The 25,122-nt window shown below is 44.3% G+C and overlaps 1 protein-coding gene and 1 non-coding gene across 13 annotated transcripts in view; both read right to left on the bottom strand.

The window, feature by feature from the left end:
• Positions 1–25,122, bottom strand: part of kcnab2a (potassium voltage-gated channel subfamily A regulatory beta subunit 2a) — a 141,639-nt gene that overhangs the window by 14,703 nt on the left and 101,814 nt on the right. For 11 of the 12 annotated variants that reach the window (XM_055916485.1, XM_055916472.1, XM_055916473.1 and 8 more), the window contains 7 exons: positions 15,660–15,703; positions 15,266–15,303; positions 14,904–14,983; positions 2,224–2,268; positions 1,355–1,399; positions 795–838; positions 184–270 (listed from right to left, as the gene is read on the bottom strand). In XM_055916485.1, coding sequence (XP_055772460.1) covers positions 184–270; positions 795–838; positions 1,355–1,399; positions 2,224–2,268; positions 14,904–14,983; positions 15,266–15,303; positions 15,660–15,703 — 383 coding nt within the window. Of the gene's footprint in view, positions 1–183; positions 271–794; positions 839–1,354; positions 1,400–2,223; positions 2,269–14,903; positions 14,984–15,265; positions 15,304–15,659; positions 15,704–20,255; positions 20,560–25,122 lie in introns of those variants that run through there. The other variant, XM_055916496.1, reaches the window with a different exon arrangement.
• trnaa-ugc (transfer RNA alanine (anticodon UGC)) lies at positions 13,798–13,873 on the bottom strand. Its single transcript has one exon. It is a non-coding gene; the product is annotated as a tRNA-Ala (tRNA).

The raw sequence follows: 25,122 nt of genomic DNA, 5'->3' as shown, positions 1-25,122 counted from the left end.
GAAGGATGGGGTGAAATGAGGACATAGTTTCATGCACTACATAGAAACATATAGCCTAGTGAGTTAGAATGGACATAGGCATGTCAGAGAAGCTCATGGGATGGAGAGAACCCAGCAGGGGAATAGAGAAGAGGCAGACAGCAGAAGCCAGTGACAGAGGCGGACCAAGATGTTCCTCCTTACCTTCCATGGGAGTGTTGGGGTCCGGTCTGTTTGCAAACACCACGTCCACATACTCTAGCTGCAGTCTCTCCAGTGAGGCCTTTAAACCTACAACGCCATGCATCACAGCCACAGTTACACACACTATTATTGTTCAGGGACATGGTTGCAGTCATATCTTATTGAGTGTACTATTGCGAGTACAGCCCAACTGATGTTTTTTTGGGTCTGATGCCAATTAACATTTTTTGGGGGACAAAACTTAACAATACCGATATATCTGCTGATATCCAATCAATCAGCCAATCAAAAGAGCAATTGTCAAAGAAATATGCCTTAAATGTTGCTTTATTACATTGTGACATGAATGGCATCGTGAGAATGGCTGCAAGTGTTCAGATAAACATGAGAATTTTCGAATAATGTGATTCTAATAAGGTGTTATTTTTCAGAGAAAAGAGGAACTAGGATCTTTCTCAGCAAGACTCCTAACCCCCAAGAGAGTCCACAATTATCAAATTGGAGTCTCTTCTCCCTGGAGCCAAAATGACTAATCAGGATGTTGCCTGATGCAATGTCAGCATTTAATTTCTCATTCTGCCCTTGATCAAGGACAGGATGAGCTGACTTACCTTCTATAATGTGTTTTCGGGACAACCCTCTTTCAGTCTCTGCTCTATGGATCAAAAACATATTCCAGAATCAGTTGAATTATAGCAGAGAGCCACAGCAAGGCTTTCTTTTCTTTTCATCATATCATTCAGTCCATCACAGTAACATCCCAATATATACATTTCAGCTTGACTAAAAGCCCATTATAAACTGGGTGGTTCGAGCCCTAAATGCTGATTGGCCGACAGCCGTGATATATCAGACCGTTTACCACGGGTATGACAAACCATGTCTTTTTACTGCTGTAATTACTTTGGTAACCAGTTTATAATAGCAATAAGGCACCTCAGGGGTTTGTGGTATATGACCAATATAACACACCCAGTCGGGCCTTATTGCTTAATTATAACAACAGCATGGATTCCACATAATCACATTAACCAGAGGGCCACTGGGAGGGAGAAACTCTCTGCATGGCATTACATATACTCTATTACAGTGCCAATCACTCTCAGCCCCAGACACATTACAAAGAGCACCATATTTCTCATTCAGACACACAACCAGAGAAGAGACTTACTTTCCACCCCAGAAGATCTTTGTTGTGATTACCAGACTGGAACGTCTACATGAGAATGGGGAGAAAACACATTACATGTGAGACCACACAGAACATATATAGACAATGAAGCACAGAGAGGGTGTTCCAAGGTTCTCTGGTTGACATCACAGAGAGGGTGTTCCAAGGTTCTCTGGTTGACATCACAGAGAGGGTGTTCCAAGGTTATCTGGTTGACATCACAGAGAGGGTGTTCCAAGGTTCTCTGGTTGACATCACAGAGAGGGTGTTCCAAGGTTCTCTGGTTGACATCACAGAGAGGGTGTTCCAAGGTTCTCTGGTTGACATCACAGAGAGGGTGTTCCAAGGTTCTCTGGTTGACATCACAGCAAGGGCAGAGGGCCAGGCTGGAAATAGTGTGGTGGAATCTGGAGGTGATGAATTTCGTGCCATGAGCCTTAGCTGTTATGATTGGCAGGATGACTAAGCGCAACACACCCTTTAGGTACTCACATACTGCACACACACAAAGGAGGTACAACACTGCCATGGGGCAGTTGGCTTGACCTGGCCTGGCCCGGGGGTCAAACCAGTACAGTGCAGTACAGTACAGTACAGCGTGCACACACACACGGGTTGATGAGGTAAAAAAATTGGGTAAATGAGACGCTTTCATTCCATTATTCAGTAGCTTTGAGGGACACAAGAGCAGGAGCACGGCCATGGCTCTGCTGCCTGATCTTTTATCTCTCTCTGCCTGCCTGCCTGCGCACAGTGGAGTACACCACACTGCTCACTTCCCTTCCAATAAGGTAGAGCAGTTATCAGGAGAGGGACGGCGCAGAAATGAAACATGGCTCATTATGAGAGTAACCTCCGTACGAACCTACCTCCATCCTTTCTTCTTTATGACGTTCCCCAGCACAACCTCAGCCCTGAGAGAGAGAGAGGCAGAGAGAGATCAGATAATGGGCATGGTCAACTAACAACTACACATACCATGTTGCAAAAGAAAACAGAACAGCCTTTGAAAAAGAAGATATCACAAAGTGTGGTGGTAACTCTTAACAACCCTTCCCAGTGTCTCTATAGACTTATAACAAAGCCCTCCTGCAGCGTGTGGAGTTAAACTCAGTGAACTGGCTGGTATGACTGGTGTGTAAACAGGCTCCATGTCAATCAGTCATTAGCAGCAGTGGGGGTGCCAATTAGGCCCAACGTGGCCTCCATTAGGGCTGGGATGACTCCTGTCACTGGGAGGGAGGAAGGGAGCGCCGGTCTACAAGGCTAACAAATGCCATGTTTTCCTGTAATGTGAATTCTGTGTACTATATGGCAAGCACAAAGTGGCTGAGCTCCCCCTCTCTGTCTCTGTACCCCCTCTTCCCCTCTCTCTGCTTCTCTTTCCCTTATCCCTCTCTCCCCCTCCCCATCAGACCCGTCTCTGCCTGTGTGCGCAGCCTGCTGGTTTGAGCCGAGGGAGCGGAGAGGGAGAGCAATTTCTAGAAGGCTAAAGCCATCAATGCTCCCTCTAAGCTGTGCGCACGCTCAGTAGCACCGAGACTGCCACGCTGCTCCCCGGGACTGCCGTGCAAAAATATCAGCCCACAGAGAAGGACGAGATTGAACTTCACTCAACTTTCTAGAACAGGCCTCCCTAGTGGCTCAGTGGTCTAAGGCACTGCATCGCAGTGCTAGTTGTGCCACTAGAGATTCTGGGTTAGAATCTAGGCTCTGTCGCAGCCGGCCACGACCGAGAGACCCATGGGGCGGCGCACAATTGGCCCAGCGTCGTCCGGGTTAGGGGAGGGTTTGGCCAGCAGGGATGTCCTTGTCCCATCGCGCACTAGCGACTCCTGTGGCGCGCCGGGCGCAGTACACGCTGACACGGTCGCCAGGTGCACTGTGTTTCCTCCAACACATTGGTGCGGCTGGTCCATACGGGATTTTGCAGCTATGAGACAAGACTAACTACCAATCGGATACCACAAAATTGGGGAGAACGGGGTAACGGGGTACAGGGCAAAAAAATAAATAAAAATACATTATAGAGCACTGGTCACCAACGGGTTAATCACGATCGACTGGTCAATGTCCAAGTCATTCTTAGTCGATCGCCAAACATTTCTGTAAAAAACCCAACGACAAAGCCTTGTGTTCCTATTTTTAAAAAAAATATATATTAGTCTCAGGCTGTTGGCGTGATTCAGCTGCCCTGCGCGCTGGGTAGATCATCTGTTGACATTTTGAACCATTTCATGTGTCTGAAGGTACAAACTGACTTCCGGCGGGCCCAGAGAGCAAATCAAGTGCACTATAGGCCTACCGCTGGCCAATCAGATGGCGCAGATGACCGTTTCTGCAGTAACGTAGCAGGCATAAAAGAAAGCTACAGAAAAGTTGATTTCAAAATGTTTAAAACCATGACTAGAGAGAGAAACTGTCAACTTTGAGTGAGTTCATGTTTAAGTTCTTACTCAGCATTGTCAACACTTTGTATTCAACACTTTTACAAGCCATAAAATGTGAGTTCTTCCTATTTCTACTCAGAGCTACAACAAGCAGTGCATCAGTAATGAATGAGAAGGAAAGTGTATCTATAGGCTTCAGTTGTTATTATTAGCGGCTTGGGTCTTTTTTAATATCGAGGAATATTTCACTTTCTCTGAACATAGAGTAACATTAATTTGTGCACGATGCAGAAATAATGCGGTGTAACTTGAGTTTCGCCATCATCTGGAAGTCACTTTTTGGTCAGTGTCAGTGGAGGAAAGGGAGAGCGGAGGGATGTTGAGATGCGGACCCTCAGTCTAATTTTTATTTTATTTTATTTTATTTAACCTTTATTTAACCAGGTAGGCAAATTGAGAACACGTTCTCATTTACAATTGCGACCTGGCCAAGATAAAGCAAAGCAGTTCGACACATACAACAACACATAGTTACACATGGAGTAAAACAAACATATAGTCAATAATACAGTGAAAAAAAAAATACGTCTATATACAATGTGAGCAAGTGAGGTGAGATAAGGGAGGTGAAGGCAAACAAATATATGTATAAATAAATAAAATATAAAAGGCCATGGAGGCGAAGTGAGTACAACACAGCAAGTCAAATAAAAACTAAAAAAAACCTGTAATGGTTGGTTTGCAGTGGAAGAAAGTGCAAAGTAGAGACAGAAATAATGGGGTGCAAAGGAGCAAAATAAATAAATAAATGAATACAGTAGGTAAAGAGGTAGTTGTTTGGGCTAAATTATAGATGGGCTATGTACAGGTGCAGTAATCTATGAGCTGCTCTGACAGCTGGTGCTTAAAGCTAGTGAGGGAGATAGGTGTTTCCAGTTTCAGAGATTTTTGTAGTTCGTTCCAGTCATTGGCAGCAGAGAACTGGAAGGAGAGGCGTCCAAAGGAAGAATTGGTTTTGGGGGTGACTAGAGAGATATACCTGCTGGAGCGCGTGCAACAGGTAGGTGCTGCTATGGTGACCAGCGAGCTGAGATAAGGGGGGACTTTACCTAGCAGGGTCTTGTAGATGACCTGGAACCAGTGGGTTTGGCGACGAGTATGAAGCGAGGGCCAGCCAACGAGAGTGTACAGGTCGCAGTGGTGGGTAGTATATGGGGCTTTGGTGACAAAACGGATGGCACTGTGATAGACTGCATCCAATTTATTGAGTAGGGTTTTTGAGGCTATTTTGTAAATGACATCACCGAAGTCGAGGATTGGTAGGATGGTCAGTTTTACAAGGGTATGTTTGGCAGCATGAGTAAAGGATGCTTTGTTGCGGAATTGGAAGCCAATTCTAGATTTGACTTTGGATTGGAGATGTTTGATGTGAGTCTGGAAGGAGAGTTTACAGTCTAACCAGACACCTAGGTATTTGTAGTTGTCCACATATTCTAAGTCAGAGCCGTCCAAAGTAGTGATGTTGGACAGGCGGGCAGGAGCAGGCAGCGATCGGTTGAAGAGCATGCATTTGGTTTTACTTGTATTTAAGAGCAGTTGGAGGCCACGGAAGGAGAGTTGTATGGCATTGAAGCTCGCCTGGAGGGTTGTTAACACAGTGTCAAAAGAAGGGCCAGAAGTATACAGAATAGTGTCGTCTGCGTAGAGGTGGATCAGAGAATCACCAGCAGCAAGAGCGACATCATTGATGTAAACAGAGAAGAGAGTCGGTCCAAGAATTGAACCCTGTGGCACCCCCATAGAGACTGCCAGAGGCCCGGACAACAGACCCTCCGATTTGACACACTGAACTCGATCAGAGAAGTAGTTGGTGAACCAGGCAAGGCAATCATTAGAGAAACCAAGGCTGTCGAGTCTGCCAATGAGGATGTGGTGATTGACAGAGTCAAAGGCCTTGGCCAGGTCAATGAATACGGCTGCACAGTATTGTTTCCCATCGATGGCGGTTACGATATCGTTTATGACCTTGAGCGTGGCTGAGGTGCACCCATGACCAGCTCTGAAACCAGATTGCATAGCGGAGAAGGTGTGGTGGGATTCGAAATAGTCGGTAATCTGTTTGTTGACTTGGCTTTCGAAGACCTTAGAAAGGCAGGGTAGGATAGATATAGGTCTGTAGCAGTTAGGGTCAAGGGTGTCCCCCCCTTTGAAGAGGGGGATAACCGCAGCTGCTTTCCAATCTTTGGGGATCTCAGACGACACGAAAGAGAGGTTGAAGAGGCTAGTAATAGGGGTGGCAACAATTTCAGCAGATAGTTTTAGAAAGAAAGGGTCCAGATTATCTAGCCCGGCTGATTTGTAAGGGTCCAGATTTTGCAGCTCATTTAGAACATCAGCTGACTGTATTTGGGAGAAAGAGAAATGGGGAAGGCTTGGGCGAGTAGCAGAGGGGAGGGCAGTGCTGTTGTCCGGGGTAGGGGTAGCCAGGTGGAAAGCATGGCCAGCCGTAGAAAAATGCTTATTGAAATTCTCAATTATAGTGGATTTGTCGGTGGTGATAGTGTTTCCTATCTTCAGAGCGGTTGGAAGCTGGGAGGAGGTGTTCTTATTCTCCATGGACTTTACGGTGTCCCAGAACTTTTTTGAATTTGTGTTGCAGGAAGCAAATTTCTGCTTGAAAAAGCTAGCCTTGGCTGTTCTAACTGCCTGTGTATATTGGTTTCTGGCTTCCCTGAAAAGTTGCATATCACGGGGGCTGTTCGATGCTAATGCAGAACGCCATAGGATGTTTTTCTGTTGGTTAAGGGCAGTCAGGTCAGGAGAGAACCAAGGGCTATATCTGTTCCTGGTTCTAAATTTCTTGAAAGGGGCATGCTTATTCAAGATGGTGAGGAAGGCATTTTTAAAAAATGACCAGGCATCCTCTACTGACGGGATGAGATCAATATCCTTCCAGGATACCCCGGCCAGGTCGATTAGAAAGGCCTGCTCGCTGAAGTGTTTCAGGGAGCGTTTGACAGTGATGAGTGGAGGTCGTTTGACCGCTGACCCATTACGGATGCAGGCAATGAGGCAGTGATCGCTGAGATCTTGGTTGAAAACAGCAGAGGTGTATTTGGAGGGCAAGTTTGTTAGGATGATATCTATGAGGGTACCCGTGTTTACGGAATTGGGGTGGTACCTGGTAGGTTCATTGATAATTTGTGTGAGATTGAGGGCATCAAGCTTAGATTGTAGGGTGGCTGGGGTGTTGAGCATGTTCAAATTTAGGTCGCCTAGCAGCACGAGCTCTGAAGATAGATGGGGGGCAATCAGTTCACATATAGTGTCCAGAGCACAGCTGGGGGCAGAGGGTGGTCTATAGCAGGCGGCAACGGTGAGAGACTTGTTTTTAGAGAGGTGAATTTTTAAAAGTAGAAGTTCAAATTGTTTGGGAACAGACCTGGATAGTATAACAGAACTCTGCAGGCAGTCTTTGCAGTAGATTGCAACACCGCCCCCTTTGGCCGTTCTATCTTGTCTGAAGATCTTGTAATTGGGGATGAAAATGTCTGAATTTTTGGTGGTCTTTCTAAGCCAGGATTCAGACACGGCTAAAACATCCGGGTTGGCAGAGTGTGCTAAAGCAGTGAACAAAACAAACTTAGGGAGGAGGTTTCTAATGTTAACATGCATGAAGCCAAGGCTATTACGGTTACAGAAGTCATCAAAGGAGAGCGCCTGGGGAATAGGAGTGGAGCCAGGTACTGCAGGGCCTGGATTCACCTCTACATCACCAGAGGAACAGAGTAGGAGTAGGATAAGGGTACGGCTAAAAGCTATGAGAATTGGTCGCCTAGAGCTACTAGAGCAGAGAGTAAAAGGAGGTTTCTGGGGGCGATAAAATAGTTTAAAGGAATAATGTACAGACAAAGGTATGGTAGGATGTGAATACAGTGGAGGTAAACCTAGGTATTGAGTGATGATGAGAGAGATATTGTCTCTAGAAACATCATTGAAACCAGGTGATGTCATCGCATATGTGGGTGGTGGAACTGAGAGGTTGGATATGGTATAGAGAGCAGGGCTAGAATCTCTACAGTGAAATAAGCCAATAAACACTAACCAGAACAGCAATGGACAAGGCATATTTACATTAAGGAGAGGCATGCTAATCGAGTGATCAATAAGGGTCCAGTGAGTAGAGGTTGGTTGGGGTCGTGGCGATCCAGACAGCTGGCCGGGTATATGGCTATCGGTAGCAGCATAGGATGGAGGTCTGTTTGTAGATACCTCGTGCGTTTCCGTCGGTAGGTTAGTGGGGTTCCGTGTAGTGGGGTTCCGTGTGGTAGAGGGGATCAATCCGAATTGGCACAATAGATATAGTGACCCAAGGAAAATAAATAAATAAATAAATAATAATAATAATAGTTGTCCGATATACTTGTTCAAATAGCAGCCGATAAGACAGCTAACGATTAGCGGGCCTCAGATGAGCGTTCAGGAAACGTCGGGACGGAGGTGCCAGTTGGATAAATCCCTCGGGCAGATAACGTCGGCAGTCAGTCGTGAAGGCCCGGTGGGGTTCCGTATCTGCAGCAGCAACAAAAGAAACGGGTCCGGATGGTGATGGAACTCCTCAGCTGGCTAGCTCCAGAATGATTTGAGTTTGCTCCGGGGTCGACGTAAGCCAATAGTCACACGGTTTGCAGCTAGCTAGCTGCGAAATCAAGGTGCAAGTGTCCAGAGCCTGCGGCTGGAATCCGGGGAAACTGAGAGAAAAAGAGTCCCGGAATCCTCCGGTCCGAGTCGCGTTGCACAAAAGTGCCGGTAGATTATCGAGCTAAAGGAATAGCTGATGACCACTAAACGTGGGCAGCTGAAACACCAGCGCTAGCCAGCAAACCGGCTAATTTCGGGGCAGCTACAGATTAGCTTCTGGCTAGCTATCGGAGTAGCTTCTGAACTAGCCCCTGGTTAGCTTCCACGATGGACCCTCAGATTGAGGTAAATAACACTTCTTGTAATTGGTGAAGCGGGTTGCAGGAAAGCTTTTGCAGGAAAGCTTTTGTAGTTGAGTTCTTGGATAATAAAATAAATAAAAGATATGCGAAGAAAGGTGTAAATATATATATATACAGGACACGACAATACGGAACAGAAAAAGACGTCTGAACTGCTAAACCACCTTGGACTGGATTGCTCTCTCCCAATCCCACATCTGAGACTGACCATCAGATGCAGGCACAATAAGCCCACAAAAAAAAATATATGTATGCTCACTCAGCTGTGCGTCACAAGTAATACAACAACGGATCTATTACCGGTGTGATCATATAGCCTACTTCAAGTTTGAAATATATATATTTTTAAATGGCCTGAACAACAATGCATTGACAGGGCAATTCAAGCAAAGCCAATATGCGGTGATAACGTACATTGCTACAGTACTGTTTTTAATTGGTTAATGTTCCATAGTCTTATGTTTTTTAAGTCATGTTAAAAAAAAATCTGAGCGGTAGATCTCGGCTTGAATTTTGACTCAAAGTGATCTTGACTCAGAAAAGGTTGGTGACCACTGTTGTAGAGTTTGCCTTTACTGTGGCAATTGTGATCGAATCAACACGATATCAGCCACTTTGCAACATACCAAAACAAAACAAACTACGCAAGAGATTTTGTTGTAGGCAGAATGCATCGGAGTAGGATTCTTTTGCATTGACATGCACTACTCAGCTCGTACTCTACATAGACCGGTGCAGCATAAACAATCAGAGCTGCAGTAGACCTATATGCAAATAGACCATTGCCATATATGGATCTGTGCCATTTACTTTGAACTGGACTGTGTTTACTGCATGAGCAGTCGTGAGTAGATGCGGATGTTTTGAGATCAAAGCAAGAGCTGCATGTTGTCACGTGTGCACATTTTGTTCATATTCTTTGCTTGTTAGTGAGTTATTAGCCCAGTTATAGATCATTTGTAGTCATCAATAGGGGAGTGATTGCTTCCTACAAGAGCACAAAACATGTACATTTCTAGATATTTTTGAAAAGCGAGTCAGGTAAAGGGGCAGTTTTTTATTTTACCAGGTAAGTTGACTGAGAACACAATTCTCATTTACAGCAACGACCTGGGGAATAGTTACAGTGGAGAGGAGGGGGATGAACGAGCCAATTGTAAACTGGGGATTATTAGGTGACTGTGATGGCTTGAGGGCCAGATTGGGAATTTAGCCAGGACACCGGGGTTAACACCTCTACTCTTATGATAAGTGCCATGGGATCTTTAATGACCTCAGAGAGTCAGGACACCCGTTTAGCATCCCATCCGAAAGACAGCACCCTACACAGGACAGGGCACTGCCCTGGGTATTGGGATATTTTTTTAGACCAGAGGAAAGAGTGCCTCCTACTGGCCCTCCAATACCACTTCCGGCAGCATCTGGTCTCCCATCCAGGGACTGACCAGGACCAACCCTGCTTAGCTTCAGAAGCAAGCCAGCAGTGGTATGCAGGGTGGTATGCTGCTGGCATTACCAGTGTTGTATTTTGAGACAGGCTTGAATAAGCTAAGTAGCCAATAGGCAGAGTAGAATAACCTGTCTGATTCTCTGTAATAATGGTATGGGAATAACACCGCATTTTATTTTGTGAATTGATTTCTTGCAAACACCACAACATTTCCAGTCACCTCCTTGTCTGAAGGAAAAGTGGATAAACAGGTTAATGTCAAGCGCTGCATGTTTTTTTCTTCTTTTTTTCCACCAAGTCTCATGGAATGTTGGCCTGCATTGAACACAACACAGTGTCTGCTACTGTAGGCTGAATGATGGAATAGAGATGTCCATGTTAAAATGTTATGTGATGCATTTCTCCATTGTTTTTGATGGTAAGCCACTCTGGTAGGCCTACATTATGATCAAATAGCCACAGTAGCCTACTTGGCCACTGTTAAACCTGTAAATTAACTTCTTATGGCTGCAGGGGCAGTATTGAGTAGCTTGGATGAAAGGTGCACAGAGGTGCCCAGAGTAAACGGCCTGTTCCTCAGTCATAGTTGCTAATATATGCATTTTATTAGGAGTATTGGATAGAAAACCCTCTGAAGTTTTTAAAACTGTTTGAATTATGTCTGTGAGTATAACATAACTCATATGGCAGGCAAAATCCTGAGAAGAAATCCAACCAGAAAGTGAGAAATCTGAGGTTGGTCGATTTTCAACTCATCGCCTATTGAAAACACAGTAGGATATGGATCTGTTTGCACTGCCTACGGCTTCCACTAGATGTCAACAGTCTGTAGAACCTCGAATGAAGCTTCTACTGTGATGTGGGGCTGAATAAGAGCTGAATGAGTCAGTGGTCTGGCAGAGAGCCAAGTCCTGGTCACGCACATTCCATATGATAGGGACTTGCGTTCCATTACTTCTATAGACACAAAGGAATTCTCCGGTTGGAACATTATTGAATATTTATGATAACAACATCCTAAAGATTGATTCTATACTTAGTTTGACAAGTTTATTCGACCTGTAATATAACTTTTTGAAGTTTGACAAGTTTATTCGACCTGTAATATAACTTTTTGAAGTTTTTGTCCGACGTTATGCGGGACCTGTACAAGCTTTTGGATTTGTGTACTAAACGCGCTAACAAAAGTAGCTACTTGGACATAAATGATGGACATTACCGAACAAAACTAACATTTCTTGTGGAAGTGGGAGTCCTGGGAGTGCATTCCGACGAAGATCAGCAAAGGTAAGTGAAGATTTATAATGCTTTTTATGAGTTTTGTTGACTGCACAATTTGGCGGGTAACTGTATGGCTTCCTTTTGTGGCTGAACGCTGTTCTCAGATTATTGAATATTGTGCTTTTGCCGTAAAGATTTTTGAAATCTGACACAGCGGTTGCATCAAGAACAATCTTTAATTCTATGTAAAACATGTATCTTTCATCAAAGTTTATGATGAGTATTTATGTTATTTGATGTGGCTCTCTGCAATTTCTCCAGATATTTTGGAGGCATTTCTGAACATGGCGCCAATGTAAACTGAGGTTTTTGGATATAAATATGAACTTAATCGAACAAAACATATATGTATTGTGTAACATGAAGTCCTATGAGTGTCATCTGATGAAGATCAAAGGTTAGTGATTCATTTTCTCTATTTCTGCTTTTTGTGACTCCCGTCTTTGGCTGGAAAAATAGCTGTGCTTTTCTGTGATTTTGCGGTGACCTAATATAATCGTTTGTGGTGCTTTCGCTGTAAAGCCTATTTGAAATCGGACACATTGGCGGGATTAACAACAAGATTACCTCTAAAATGGTATAAAATACATGTATGTTTGAGGAATTTGGATTATGAGATTTCTGTTGTTTGAATTTGGCGCCCTGCACTTTCACTGGCTGTTGTCATATCATCCCGTTAACGAGATTGCAGCCATAAGAAGTTAAAGCAGGTACAGCCTCAGTGATCACAGTAAACGCACTAGAAGTTGCACAGAATTTAGCAGACCTGAAATTAGCTCAGTGCTGATTTTTTTTTGAGGGAACATTGGTGTGAAGAAGTGGGTTGTTAAAGCTAATGGGTGTACACCTACACTACAGTGAGTTTGTAAGCGTGTGTTGGTCAATACGCTAGCTGTCAGTCGATGTACTGTACAGTGTTTCCCTGTCAATATGTTTCAGTGACTTGGTCATAGTGCCAGGGAACAAACACACACGTACTAAAGCACAGAACCAGGCCTTTAGCTGTAGCGGGGCTGTAGTTGGGAGGCTCTCTCCCGCTCTCTATCCACTCTACAAAACCAAAATGTTGACTTTGTGGCAACATCAACAGTGAGGCCACTAACACATAATTATACCCATATCTAGACTCAGTCCACTTTACTGAATTTGACTGACGAGGTGCTCATATTACCAGAGCTGGTGCTTCACAGAGACTGTGTGAAACGTGGTAGATATGTGCTCCGCTGTCTGCATTGATGTCCCTCTCTTCTGGTTTGTGTGCTGCACCTCGTGTAAAGTCTCTCAGTGCTGCAGTTTGCAGTAGGCTATAGGCTATCAGGATTAGCACCCAAGAAGACATGCATGGTTCTGACAGACTGTCAGGTCCATTTGCATGGCACACAGATCTGTCACTCTGTTGATCTGCCAGTTCTAATGTCATCATTGTGTGGAATGATGGTAAAGGTCAACTTTATTTTCCTTGTCCTACAAGTTTGCCACCATTACCTTATGTTGCAGTTTGATATGTCGTCTCCTTTCCACAGCTCAGCTACAGAAGCCACATGTTGGTAAATATTCAAAATAGTGCTGAGTGATTAGCGCTTTGAGGTTGCGTCTGTTTCGGCTAGATTATTAAAAAGTATTCACAATTTTCAATTTCAGTTTCGATAATAAAAAAAAAAACATGAAATGCACTATGCATTATGTGGGTTGAATGCTGTAACACAGAATAAAACAATTAATACACGTCTTATGATGGTAGCGACTGCCCATTACTGCTCACTAATTAACCATAATTTATTCACATTACTTTACTTTAATACAATATGTCAGTTGTTGTGTATATTACATTTGCTTCATTTGATGACTATTACTTCATTCCAAGTCACCATCTCATCTCTGTAGAGCTACTGCCTATGGTGTCTGACAAAATACGCTATTTTAGTAGTTCTTCGAAGTAAATAAGGCATACATTTATAACTGCTGAATACCAACTATCAATAACTTAGATAATGTATTTTCTGGTAAAAATTCCTTGCGAAGCAACTGCTCTCTATGTATCCGAGTCAAAGAAACACAGAACGGCCAAGTAGGCGTGCAATAGATTATGGTAGTTAATTATCACATTTTCTGCGCTAAACTATGTAGAACACTGGCCTGCTGGAAACTACAACTCCCAAATACATCATACAGTTCGAGTGCGATCTGATTTATCTCTAGAGAAACTGCAGCGCAATGTGCGCAACAAACAATTACATTTACATTTACATTTAAGTCATTTAGCAGACGCTCTTATCCAGAGCGACTTACAATTACATACATTCATACTTTTTTTTGTACTGGCCCCCCGTGGGAATCGAACCCACAACCCTGGCGTTGCAAGCGCCATGCTCTACCAACTGAGCTACACGGGGCCAATGGAATTAAAATAATTGATCCGACGTTGGTCAATGAACAAAAAAATAACCGACATTTCAGTTGAACACTCAGCTCTAATTCAAAATGATAAAGCCATCAACAATTTGTTATTTTCTTTATTCAGTCTTTTACATAATATTAAAACCTTGGGAAATATGCCTGACCATATTAACACAATGAGACCAGTATTTCCTTGGGGAGGATTTAGAGAAGAGTTAGAGTCTGTTAATCTGAGGTATTGTTGGGAAGGAGTTCATCCTTACTCACAACAAAGATCCATTAATTCAGGACTGTGTATACAGGAGATGTTATGAAGCCCTACAAAGGTTAGAGTTGGCAAAATATCACTGTTCGGTATCACTCTACTGGTATTCAAGCCATCATGAATAATCGACCCACTAGAACTCAGTATGATGAGTATGATGAGGTGTTTCTACCCCCAGGTCTGGAGCTCAAGGCTACAGAGCAATTAATCACTCATGTTTATGTAAACGGTTTTGCAGCCTTGTCCAAGGCACGTGTGGATTAAATTGTATGGCCTTGTATTTGCAAACATGCCTGCTAACTACCTACGCGGGAGGCCGCAAAGGTGCACAGACTCATGGTAAGTGCATCAGTGAGCGTTTCATCTGAGCCTCTGGGCCTCAGATCCACCGAACCAGAGGTTTAATCAAATTGAATGAGATCTCTAAAGATGTGTGATGGCCTGGGAGACTCCCTCAGCGTGCTGTAGGCTAAAACATCACGACCACACTGAAAGAACTGGAGACCAGCACCAGCTTTATTGGTACTAAATGTGAGTCTACACCATATCATTTAGATGAGTCCCCCATCTCAATAATTAACACACTCATACATTCATTGCCACCTGTTAGGTCAGCGCTCATTCAAACACACTAAAGTACATGTGTTAGCCTATGCTTTGCTTGGCTATGTGGCTTTGTGTGTTATGATCCTGTGATTCAGTCATTGATATCTAAGTGATGTCTGCATGAAGATGTGATGTGGACAGTCTGGATGATACTCACTTCCCTGCGGCGTAGACCTCTGCTGTGTCAAACAGATTGATGCCGTTCTCGTAGGCTAGACACAACAGCTGCTCCGCCATCTGTTGGCCGGAGAGTGGAGCGAGGGAGAGGAAAGAAAGAGGAAGGGAGGTGGTCGAGAGATCACTGATCGGTGCTTAAGTGTTTTCAACTATTAAAACCCGGTCTGCATGTATGGGGTTGTAACCTTCCGTGCTATGGCACGCGTGTTGCTTCTCTGGCTCTCTATGTGTCAATATGTTTAGAGTGTAAGCAGTGGACTATAGAAGCATGTAGATAGTTGTGAAACTGGAGAGTGACTGACTAATAGAATAACAGAAAATACACAATCCATCTGCTCTCACCTCATCCGTTATCTGCCCTCCGAACGTCACCCATGTTCCTACAGAGAGACGACAGGGAGACTGTGTTAGTAGTCTATCAGACTAGAGATACATAGAGAGAGCAGTGTTGAAGAGGCAGTGACGCCACACACTGATTACTGTAGCTTTTTAATTATAGTTAGAAGAGATGAGGCTTTGGCAGAGTTTGCCATAACAGTGTTAGTCAACAGATGGAGGTCTCAGCTGGCATTTCTGGCATATCTTCACTCTCCAAGATATCTGCTAGGAAAATTATTTGGTGTGAAATAAATTCTGTGGTACACTTTGTGTATTTCTAGTGAAAACAACAGCAGTCTGGGTCACCTCTAACACATTTCTGTCTCCTATCCCCTCTGCCACCCCCTCTCACACTCACCTAGTCCAAGGCAGGACACCCTCAGGCCAGACTTCCCAAGGTTTCTGTCAGAATACAGAGAAAACATTATCCTTAATATGGTGTTGATACTGGCGCTGTGCTTTTTAGTGCTGTAGGTGTTTTATATAGTCAAGCTTTGTTTAAAGTAGTTCCATGCTTCATGACAATGAATGTATCTGTGTCTCCACTGACACAGACTACTGGGAGGTTGTAACAACTATGGCAGTTGACAACCATGACAGCTCACGAAAAAACATTTTGTCTCTCTGTACTCTGGATGCAGATGGATGGGAGCAGGCTCACAGATGCCCACCAGGAACACAGATCCCTATAGCAATTCCCAGTCCCTAGAAAAATCGCAGCTCAGACACAGACTCCACCGCTGACAGACATATACACAGGTTTGGTTAAGTTCTCTTTTACCTTTCAGTCTAAAAAGTCACAGGTAAAAGAAAGAGAATACACTGGGAAAACCTGCAGTAGGTAACAGGCTTATTCTAGTGTTAGAAATTCAGGGGCACCAAAAGCATATTTCTTTTCTCCATTAACATTTCAAGCACATTCAATTATTAATTTAGGCAGTATTCAAAAGATCGAAAGCCTCAAGGTTGCATAGCTTTCTGTGCGGTGCATTTAACAGGCTAATATAATTTCACCAGGGCAGCTTTGTCATGGCCAATAACTTCAAAAACTTGTCAGGGCAACACAGAACAGTGAACCACAGAGGATGATTTGAGGCGGCGCTAGGCTACAACCTTAAATGCTGCACTTCTCATAACGGGTACACAACAGAAATAAGTAGAACCATTTAATGTATTTCTATGGGGTACACAATGTACCTTGTCCCTTCCTTCCTAAGCTCTCAATACGAAGAATCCAATCCAAATATGAGATCCTTAAAGCCGGTGACCTTATCTAAAAACACAATGAACCATAGCAACTAAAAACCGTGAGCAGAGAACCTTGAGTTGCCTTCTGCTGGAGGTAAGTAAGATGTGTGGGATATAGAATGATGTAATGGCTGTTGTGGGAGGAACAGTGTGTAGGTATATGTGGGGGGTCTGTCTAATTTTGTAGGAGTATGATTGTGTGCATGTGGTTATTATTGGAATATACATTTTCACACTTACTGTGTTTATGTATGAGAGTGTAGCCATGGCTGTGTGTGTGTGTGTAGGATTATGAGTGTGTGGGTGTCTTGTGAAGCCATGTAGGTTTTCTACATTGCTGTGGTGATAAGAACAAAACAATCCATTGATGTTGCTCTGAAAAAGCCAGGGGATCCAAAAAGCCCACTTTACATGATTCAAAATAAACCAGCACCATAATTTCAGCTCTTAACAAGCATATGCAGTCCAGATCAAGAAGATTCTCTCCTCAAATGTTGGGTCCTTTAGGGTCTCTTTCATGATATCTTACCATGTGTTATCTGCAAGTCCAGTGCACTAAGAGAGGAAGAGGGGAAGCGAGAAGGCCGACTCCGACCTGTGTGGAAATAAAGCATGGATGTGGGGATTTTTTGTACGGAGGTCAATGAGAGTATCGAATTTGGTCCAAAATTAAATGTAACTGCTAACTTGCTACGTGTGGCCTATATAATCGAGTAGAAGTTTCGTAACGCTAAGGTTGTGACAAATGTACTAATATAAGTGGACGTGCGTGACATAGCGCCAACTTTGCAAAAATAGATTTTATACCGTAGTTGTGTCTGTTGTTCACATCGGAATCTGCCATCTCATTGGCTAGAATGTTCCCGCTTCCTCCCGCCTGTCTTCCGCCTTTGCAGCCATTGATTCCCATTGTTAGTCCAGCATCTTGTAAGTATACACAATAATATTTGGTGCAATACAGTACACAGACACACAGTCTGGTCCATTGGCTGGTCCACCTTATGAAAGCCAACTTCTGGATTTTTCCAGCAACTAAAAATGGAAGTTGCCTTTTCAAAACAATGGCGGGAAGATGGAACAGGAAATTGGCAAAAGGTGCCACCGATAAGTTTGCTAAATTAAGAAACAAAATTGACAGATGAAGACATACAGGGGATGAAAGCAGTATAACTCAGGGGAACATTAACGATGTACAAGTTAGCGATGATGTATCAGATTGTTTGCTTGCTAGCTAGCTAACGTTTGTGTCTAACGAGGCTAACTACACTAACTAATTGTAAATTCAGGCACGAATACCTGTGATAAAGATAAAGAAAAATAGATACACAAAAGTATGTGGACAACCCTTCAAATGAGTGGATTCGGCTATTTCAGCCACACATGTTGCTGTCAGGTGTTTAAAATCAAGCACACAGCCATGCAATCTCCATAGACAAGCATTGTCAGTAGAATGGCCTTACAGAAGAGCTCAGTGACTTTCAACATGGCACCGTCATAGGATGCCACCTTTCCAACAAGTAAGTCAGTCAAATTTCTGCACTGCTGGAGCTGCCCTGGTCAACTGTAAGTGCTGTCATTGTGAAGTGGAAACGTCTAGGAGCAACAACAGCTCAGCAGCGAAGTGGTATGCCACACAAGCTCACAGAACGGGACCGCCGAGTGCTGAAGCGCGTAGAAAATCATATTTCCTTGGTTGCAACACTCACTACAAGGTTCCAAACTGCCTGGAAACAACGTCAGGAGCTTCATGAAATGTGTTTCCATGGCCGAGCAGCCTACCTGCCCATACATAAAGTTTGGTGGTGGAGGAGGAATAATGGTCTGGGGCTGTTTTTCATGGTTCGGGCTAGGCCCATTAGTTTCAGTGAAGGGAAATCCTAACGCTACAGCATACAATGACATTCTGTGCTTCTAACTTTTTGTTAACAGTTTGGGGAAGGCCCTTTCCTGTTTCAGTATGACAATGCCTCCATGCAAAAAGCGAGGTACATACAGAAATGGTTTGTCGAGATTGGTGTGGAAGAACTTGAACTTTTTTGAATCTTTTATATAATTGTTTTTATTATTATTTGTTATATATATATACTCTACACACTCTACTGTATGTACAGTAGCCAATTTGTTGTTTTTCATCTGTAGACACTGAATCAGGTCGATGAAATGATTGGGTGAGGACTGTTGTCATGGCTTGAGGTATTATACATCAAAACGCAAATGCTTAATAAGATTAAAAGAACGGTGCACATGGCCTTCACACACACTCTGTGCAACCTGCTCAGAAATGAGACATACAGTAAAGCTGTTAGCCCAGATAAAATGGGAAGCATGCTTCTGGACTAGAGTCACAACAAATCGCCATAAATTGTTATTCCAGAATCACAGTATTGTTCAACTACAAGTGCAGGACAGGTGTTTATTTGAGTTAGGTCCTTCACAAAAAGTAACCGACAGATCAGACACCCAGTCTGGTCTCTGTCATGGTTCACCTAGACGATACATCCCTTTATCAGTTCTGTGTAGTGCAAAATATTTTATCAGGCTGGCTGTTGATACTGCATGTTGGCCCTGGGCTATCATTCACCTCTATGCCCTCCCCTGCAGGAATCTGGTAGCAATACTGTAGCAGGCTGGTTTGATCTGGGGTCAGTTTGCTGCTACGCCTCCCTGGACACAGACCGGAAGAGTAAGGTCACCTACATCTCTTACCCTCTTCAATTATGGACTACCGACGCACACTGCATTACACTACAGTCAGGAGCATGAGCAGCCTCAACACATTATGAGTGGAATCAATGACCACTGACTGTGTGAGAGTTATTTAACTGGCTGTAAATGAGACAAGTCAGAGCCTCTGGGCCATGCAGGGCCCGGATTAAGAAATCATAAGCCCCGGTGCATTGTAAAAAAATAAAAAAATAAAAAAGTTGAGCAAAAGCATTGTTAGGATTTCTACAGATTAAAAAAATAATAATAATAATCAGGGCATGCCCTCAAGAATCGGCCTTTTAAAAAATGCATTTCATGCAATTCTATGTAATTTACATGACAGAAGACATTAGCTGAATCTTTTGTAATACCACACAAAAGAATGAAATGAGTAGCTACTCTGACACTGACAAACTGAGATCAATCAAGTCTTGAATTCAAACAAATAATAGCCCAGGCCAATGAAGCAACACACAGATTGTACAATATTAGGAGGAGTAACAGTGCCTTGCAAAAGTATTCAGTGTTTTTCCTATTTTGTTGCATTACAACCTGTAATTTATATTAATTTTTATTTGGATTTCATGTAATGGACATACAAAATAGTCCACATTGGTAAAGTGAAATGGAAAAAAATACGTTAATAATAATAAAAAAAACGCAAAAGTGGTGCGTGCATATGTATTCACGCCGTTTGCTATGAAGCCCCTCTCTGGGATAGGTGGGACGCTTGCGTTCCAACAGCCATGTTAAAATGTAGAGCGCCAGATTCAAAAAAAGTATATAAAATTAAACTTGATTAAATCACACATAAGATACCAAATTAAAGCTACACTCGTTGTGAATCCAGCCAACATGTCAGATTTCAAAAAGGCTTTTCGGCGAAAGCATAAGATGCTATTATCTGATGATAGTACAATGTCAACAAAGAGAGAGTAGCATATTTCAACCCTGCCGGCGCTACTCAAAACGCAGATATAAAATATAAAACATGCATTACCTTTGACGAGATTCTTTTGTTGGCACTCCAATATGTCCCATAAACATCACAAATGGTCATTTTGTTCGATTAATTCCGTCCATATATATCCAAATTGTCCATTTATTTTGCGCCGTTGTACCAGAAAAAAACAGCGTTCAATTTGCAGAAAGTCATGACAAAATATCAAAAAAATTACCTCTAAACTTTGACAAAACATTTCAAAGTACTTTTGTAATACAACCTAAGGTATTTGTAAACGTTAATAATCGATCAAATTGAAGACGGGTCAATCTGTTTTCAATATAGGAGATAAACAAACTCACGCTACTTTTCAAGTCTTGCGCAATAATCAAACAAAAACACCAGACGTCAACCTACTTCCTGTTTTTTTTCTTTCACACTGCTCAAATGATTAATCTTAATCTTTTTCCATACACTGGCGACATCCAGTGGAAGCAGTAGGAACTGCGACTGAAGTGATTAAAATTCTGAACTGCCTATAATAACTCCTTGAACACACAGTGACTTAAAAAAAAAAAAGTTAGTCCTCAGGGTTTTGACTGCTATATAAGTCCTGTTATACTTACAGATATGATTCAAACAGTTTTAGAAACTTCAGAGTGTTTTCTATCCAAATCTACTAATGATATGCATATCTTATATTCTGGGGATGAGTAGAACGAAGTTGAAATTGTGCACGCTATTTTTCCATAAGTGAAAACTCTGCACCCTATCCCCAAGAATTTTTTATAAGATCTGGTGCAACCAATTACCTTCAGAAGTCACATAATTGATTATATAAAGTCCACCTGTGTGCAATCTAAGTGTCACATGATCTGTCACATGATCTCAGTACATATACACCTGTTCTGAATGGCCACAGAGTCTCTAACACTACTAAGCAAGGGGCACCACCAAGCAAGCGGACCATGAATACCAAGGAGCTCACCAACAGGTCAGGGCCAAAGTTGTGGAGAAGTACAGATCAGAGTTGGGGTATAAAAAAATATCCAAAACATCCCATGGAGCACCATTAAATCCATTATTTAAAAAATGGAAAGAATATGGCACCATAACAAGAGACAACAAAGAGACCAAAGATAACCCTGAAGGAGCTGCAAAGCTCCACAGCGGAGATTGGAGTATCTGTCAATAGGACCACTTTAAGCCGTACACTCCACAGAGGTGGGCTTTAAAGAAGAGTGGCCAGAAAAAGCGCCATTGCTTCAAGAAAAGAAATAAGCAAACATGTTCGGTGTTTGCCAAAAGGCATGTGCGAGACTCCCCAAACATAAGGAAGAAGGTACTCTGTTCATATGAAACTAAAATTGAGCTTTTTGGCCATCAAGGAAAACGCTATGTCTGGCACAAACCCCGAGAACACCATCCCACAGTGAAGCATGGTAGTGGCAGCATCCTGCTGTGGGCATGTTTTTCATTAGCAGGGACTGGGAAACTGGTCAGAATTGAAGGAACGATGGATGGCAAAAAATACAGGGAAATTCTTGAGAGAAACCTGTTTCACTCTTCCAGAGATTTGAGACTGGGACAGAGGTTCACCTTCCAGCAGGACAATGACTCTAAGCATACTGCTAAAGCAACACTCGAGTGGTTTAAGGGGAAACATTTAAATGTCTTGGAATGGCCTCGTCAAAGCCCAGACCTCAATCCAATTGAGAATATGTGGTATGATTTAAAGATTGCTGTACACCAGTAAGAACCCATCCAACTTGAAGGAGCTGGAGCAGTTTTGCCTTGAAGAATGGGCAAACATTCCAGTGTCTAGATGTGCCAAGCTTATAGAGACATATCCCAAGAGACTTGCTGCTGTAATTGAAGTATTGATTTTGGGGGGTGAATAGTTATGCACGCCCAAGTTCTTTGCACGCCCAAGTTTTTTTTGGCTTATTTTTTATTGTGAAACAAACAAGAAATATTTTGCATCTTCAAAGTGGTAGGCATGTTGTGTAAAGCAAATGATACAACCCCCCCAAATCTATTTTAATTCCAGGTTGTAAGGCAACAAAATAGGAAAAATGCCAAGGGGGTGAATACATTCGCAAGGCACTGTAGATAGGATATATACACACAGTACCAGATTTTTTTTGGGACACACCTACTCCTTCAAGTTTTTTTTTGTGTGACTATTTTCTACATTGTATAATAATAGTGAAGACATCAAAACTATGAAATGACACATACGGAAATATGTAGCAACCCAAAAAAAGTGTTAAACAAATCAAAAGATATTTTAGATTATTCCATGTAGCCACCCTTTCCCTTTGCGCACGCTTGGCCTTCTCTCAACCAGCTTTTCCAACAGTCTTGAAGGAGTTTCCACATATGCTCAGCACTTGTTGGCTGCTTTTCCTTCACTCTGCGGTCCAACTCATCCCATACCATCTCAATTGGGTTGAGGTCAGGTGATTGTGGAGGCCAGGTTATCTGATCCAGCACACCATCACGCTCCTTCTTTGTTAAAATAGCCTTTACACAGCCTGGAGGTGTGTTGGGTCATTGTCCTGTTGAAAAACAAATGATAGTCACACCAAGCGCAAACCAGATGGGATGGAGTATCGCTGCAGAATGTTGTGGCAGCCATGCTGGTTAAATGTGCCTTGAAGTCTAAATAAATCACCGACAGTGCCACCAGCAAAGCACCCCCACACCTCCTCCTCCATGCTTAATGGTGGGAACCACACATGTGGAGATCATCCGTTCATCTACTCGGTGTCTCACAAAGACACGGCGGTTGGAAACAAAAATTTCACATTTGGACTCATCAGACCAAAGGACAGATTTCCACCGGTCTAATGTCCATTACTCGTGTCTCTTGGCCCAAACAAGTATCTTATTCTTATTGGTGTCCTTTAGTAGTGGTTTCTTTGCAGAAATTTGACCATGAAGGCCTGATTCACGCAGTCTCCTCTATCGTTTCTCTTTGCTTATTTGAGCTGTTCTTGCCATAATATGGACTTGGTCTTTTACCAAATAGGGCCATCTTCTGTATACCACCCCTACCTTGTGTAACGGCAGTCTAAGTCGTCCTCCTCCTCAGACGAGGAGAGGCGAGAAGGATCTGAGGACCAATGTGCAGCGTGGTAATTTTCCATGATTTAATTAACACAAAACAAGACACTATACAAAATGACAAAACAAACTAACCGTCACAATCCTAGCTGGTGCAGACAAAACACAAAGACAGGAAACAACCACCCATAATCCCCAACACAAAACAAGCCACCTATATATGATTCTCAATCAGGGACAACGATTGACAGCTGTCTCTGATTGAGAACCATATTAGGCTGAACACACAAACAGACGTACTAGACACACAACATAGAATTCCCACCCAGCTCACGTCCTGACCAACATTAAACAAGCAAAACATAAGAACTCTGGTCAGGACGTTACAGTACCCCCCTCCTGAGGTGCGGACTCCGAACGCACCCCTAAAACTCAAGAGGAGGGACTGGGTGGGCATCTTTCTGCGGTGGAGGCTCCGGCGCAGGACGAGGACACCACTCCACCACTGTCTTTGTCCCCCTCCTTAGCGTCCTTTGAGTGGCGACCCTCGCCCACGACCTCGGCCTAAGAATCCTCCCCAAGGCCCCCACATGATTTAGGAGGTAGCTCAGGACAGAGAGGTAGCTCAGGACAGAGAGGTAGCTCAAGACAGAGAGGCAGCTCAAGACAGAGAGGCAGCTCAAGACAGAGAGGCAGCTCCGGACTGAGTGGCAGCTCCGGACTGAGTGGCAGCTCCGGACTGAGTGGCAGCTCCGGACTGAGTGGCAGCTCCGGACTGAGTGGCAGCTCCGGACTGAGTGGCAGCTCCGGACTGAGTGGCAGCTCCGGACTGAGTGGCAGCTCCGGACTGAGTGGCAGCTCCGGACTGAGTGGCAGCTCCGGACTGAGTGACAGCTCCGGACTGAGTGGCAGCTCATGACTGTAGGGCCGCTCATGACTGTAGGGCCGCTCATGACTGTAGGGCCGCTCATGACTGTAGGGCAGCTCATGACTGTAGGGCAGCTCATGACTGTAGGGCAGCTCATGACTGTAGGGCAGCTCATGACTGTAGGGCAGCTCATGACTGTAGGGCAGCTCATGACTGTAGGGCAGCTCATGACTGTAGGGCAGCTCATGACTGGAGTGCAGCTCATGACTGGAGGGCGGCTCATGACTGGAGGGCGGCTCATGACTGGAGGGCGGCTCATGACTGGAGGGCGGCTCCTGACTGGAGGGCGGCTCCTGACTGGAGGGCGGCTCTGGCGGCTCCTGACTGGCTGGCGGCTCTGGCGGCTCCTGACTGGCTGGCGGCTCTGGCGGCTCCTGACTGGCTGGCGGCTCTGGCGGCTCCTGACTGGCTGGCGGCTCTGGCGGCTCCTGACTGGCTGGCGGCTCTGGCGGCTCCTGACTGGCTGGCGGCTCTGGCGGCTCCTGACTGGCTGGCGGCTCCTGACTGGCTGGCGGCTCCTGACTGGCTGGCGGCTCTGGCGGCTCCTGACTGGCTGGCGGCTCTGGCGGCTCCTGACTGGCTGGCGGCTCTGGCGGCTCCTGACTGGCTGGCGGCTCTGGCGGCTCCTGACTGGTTGGCGGCTCTGGCGGCTCCTGACTGGCTGGCGGCTCTGGCGGCTCCTGACTGGCTGGCGGCTCTGGCGGCTCCTGACTGGCTGGCGACTCTGGCGGCTCCTGACTGGCTGGCGGCTCCTGACTGGCTGGCGGCTCCTGACTGGCTGGCGGCTCCTGACTGGCTGGCGGCTCCTGACTGACGGCTCTAGCGGCTCCTGACTGACGGACAGCTCTAGCGGCTCCTGACTGACGGACAGCTCTAGCGGCTCCTGACTAACGGACAGCTCTAGCGGCTCCTGACTGACGGACGGCT

This window comes from Salvelinus fontinalis, chromosome 3 (assembly GCF_029448725.1).
Source record: "Salvelinus fontinalis isolate EN_2023a chromosome 3, ASM2944872v1, whole genome shotgun sequence".
In the NCBI taxonomy this organism is placed as follows: domain Eukaryota; kingdom Metazoa; phylum Chordata; class Actinopteri; order Salmoniformes; family Salmonidae; genus Salvelinus; species Salvelinus fontinalis.
The sequence above is the reverse complement of the archived record's forward strand: the minus strand, read 5'-3'. Positions and strand labels throughout refer to the sequence as shown.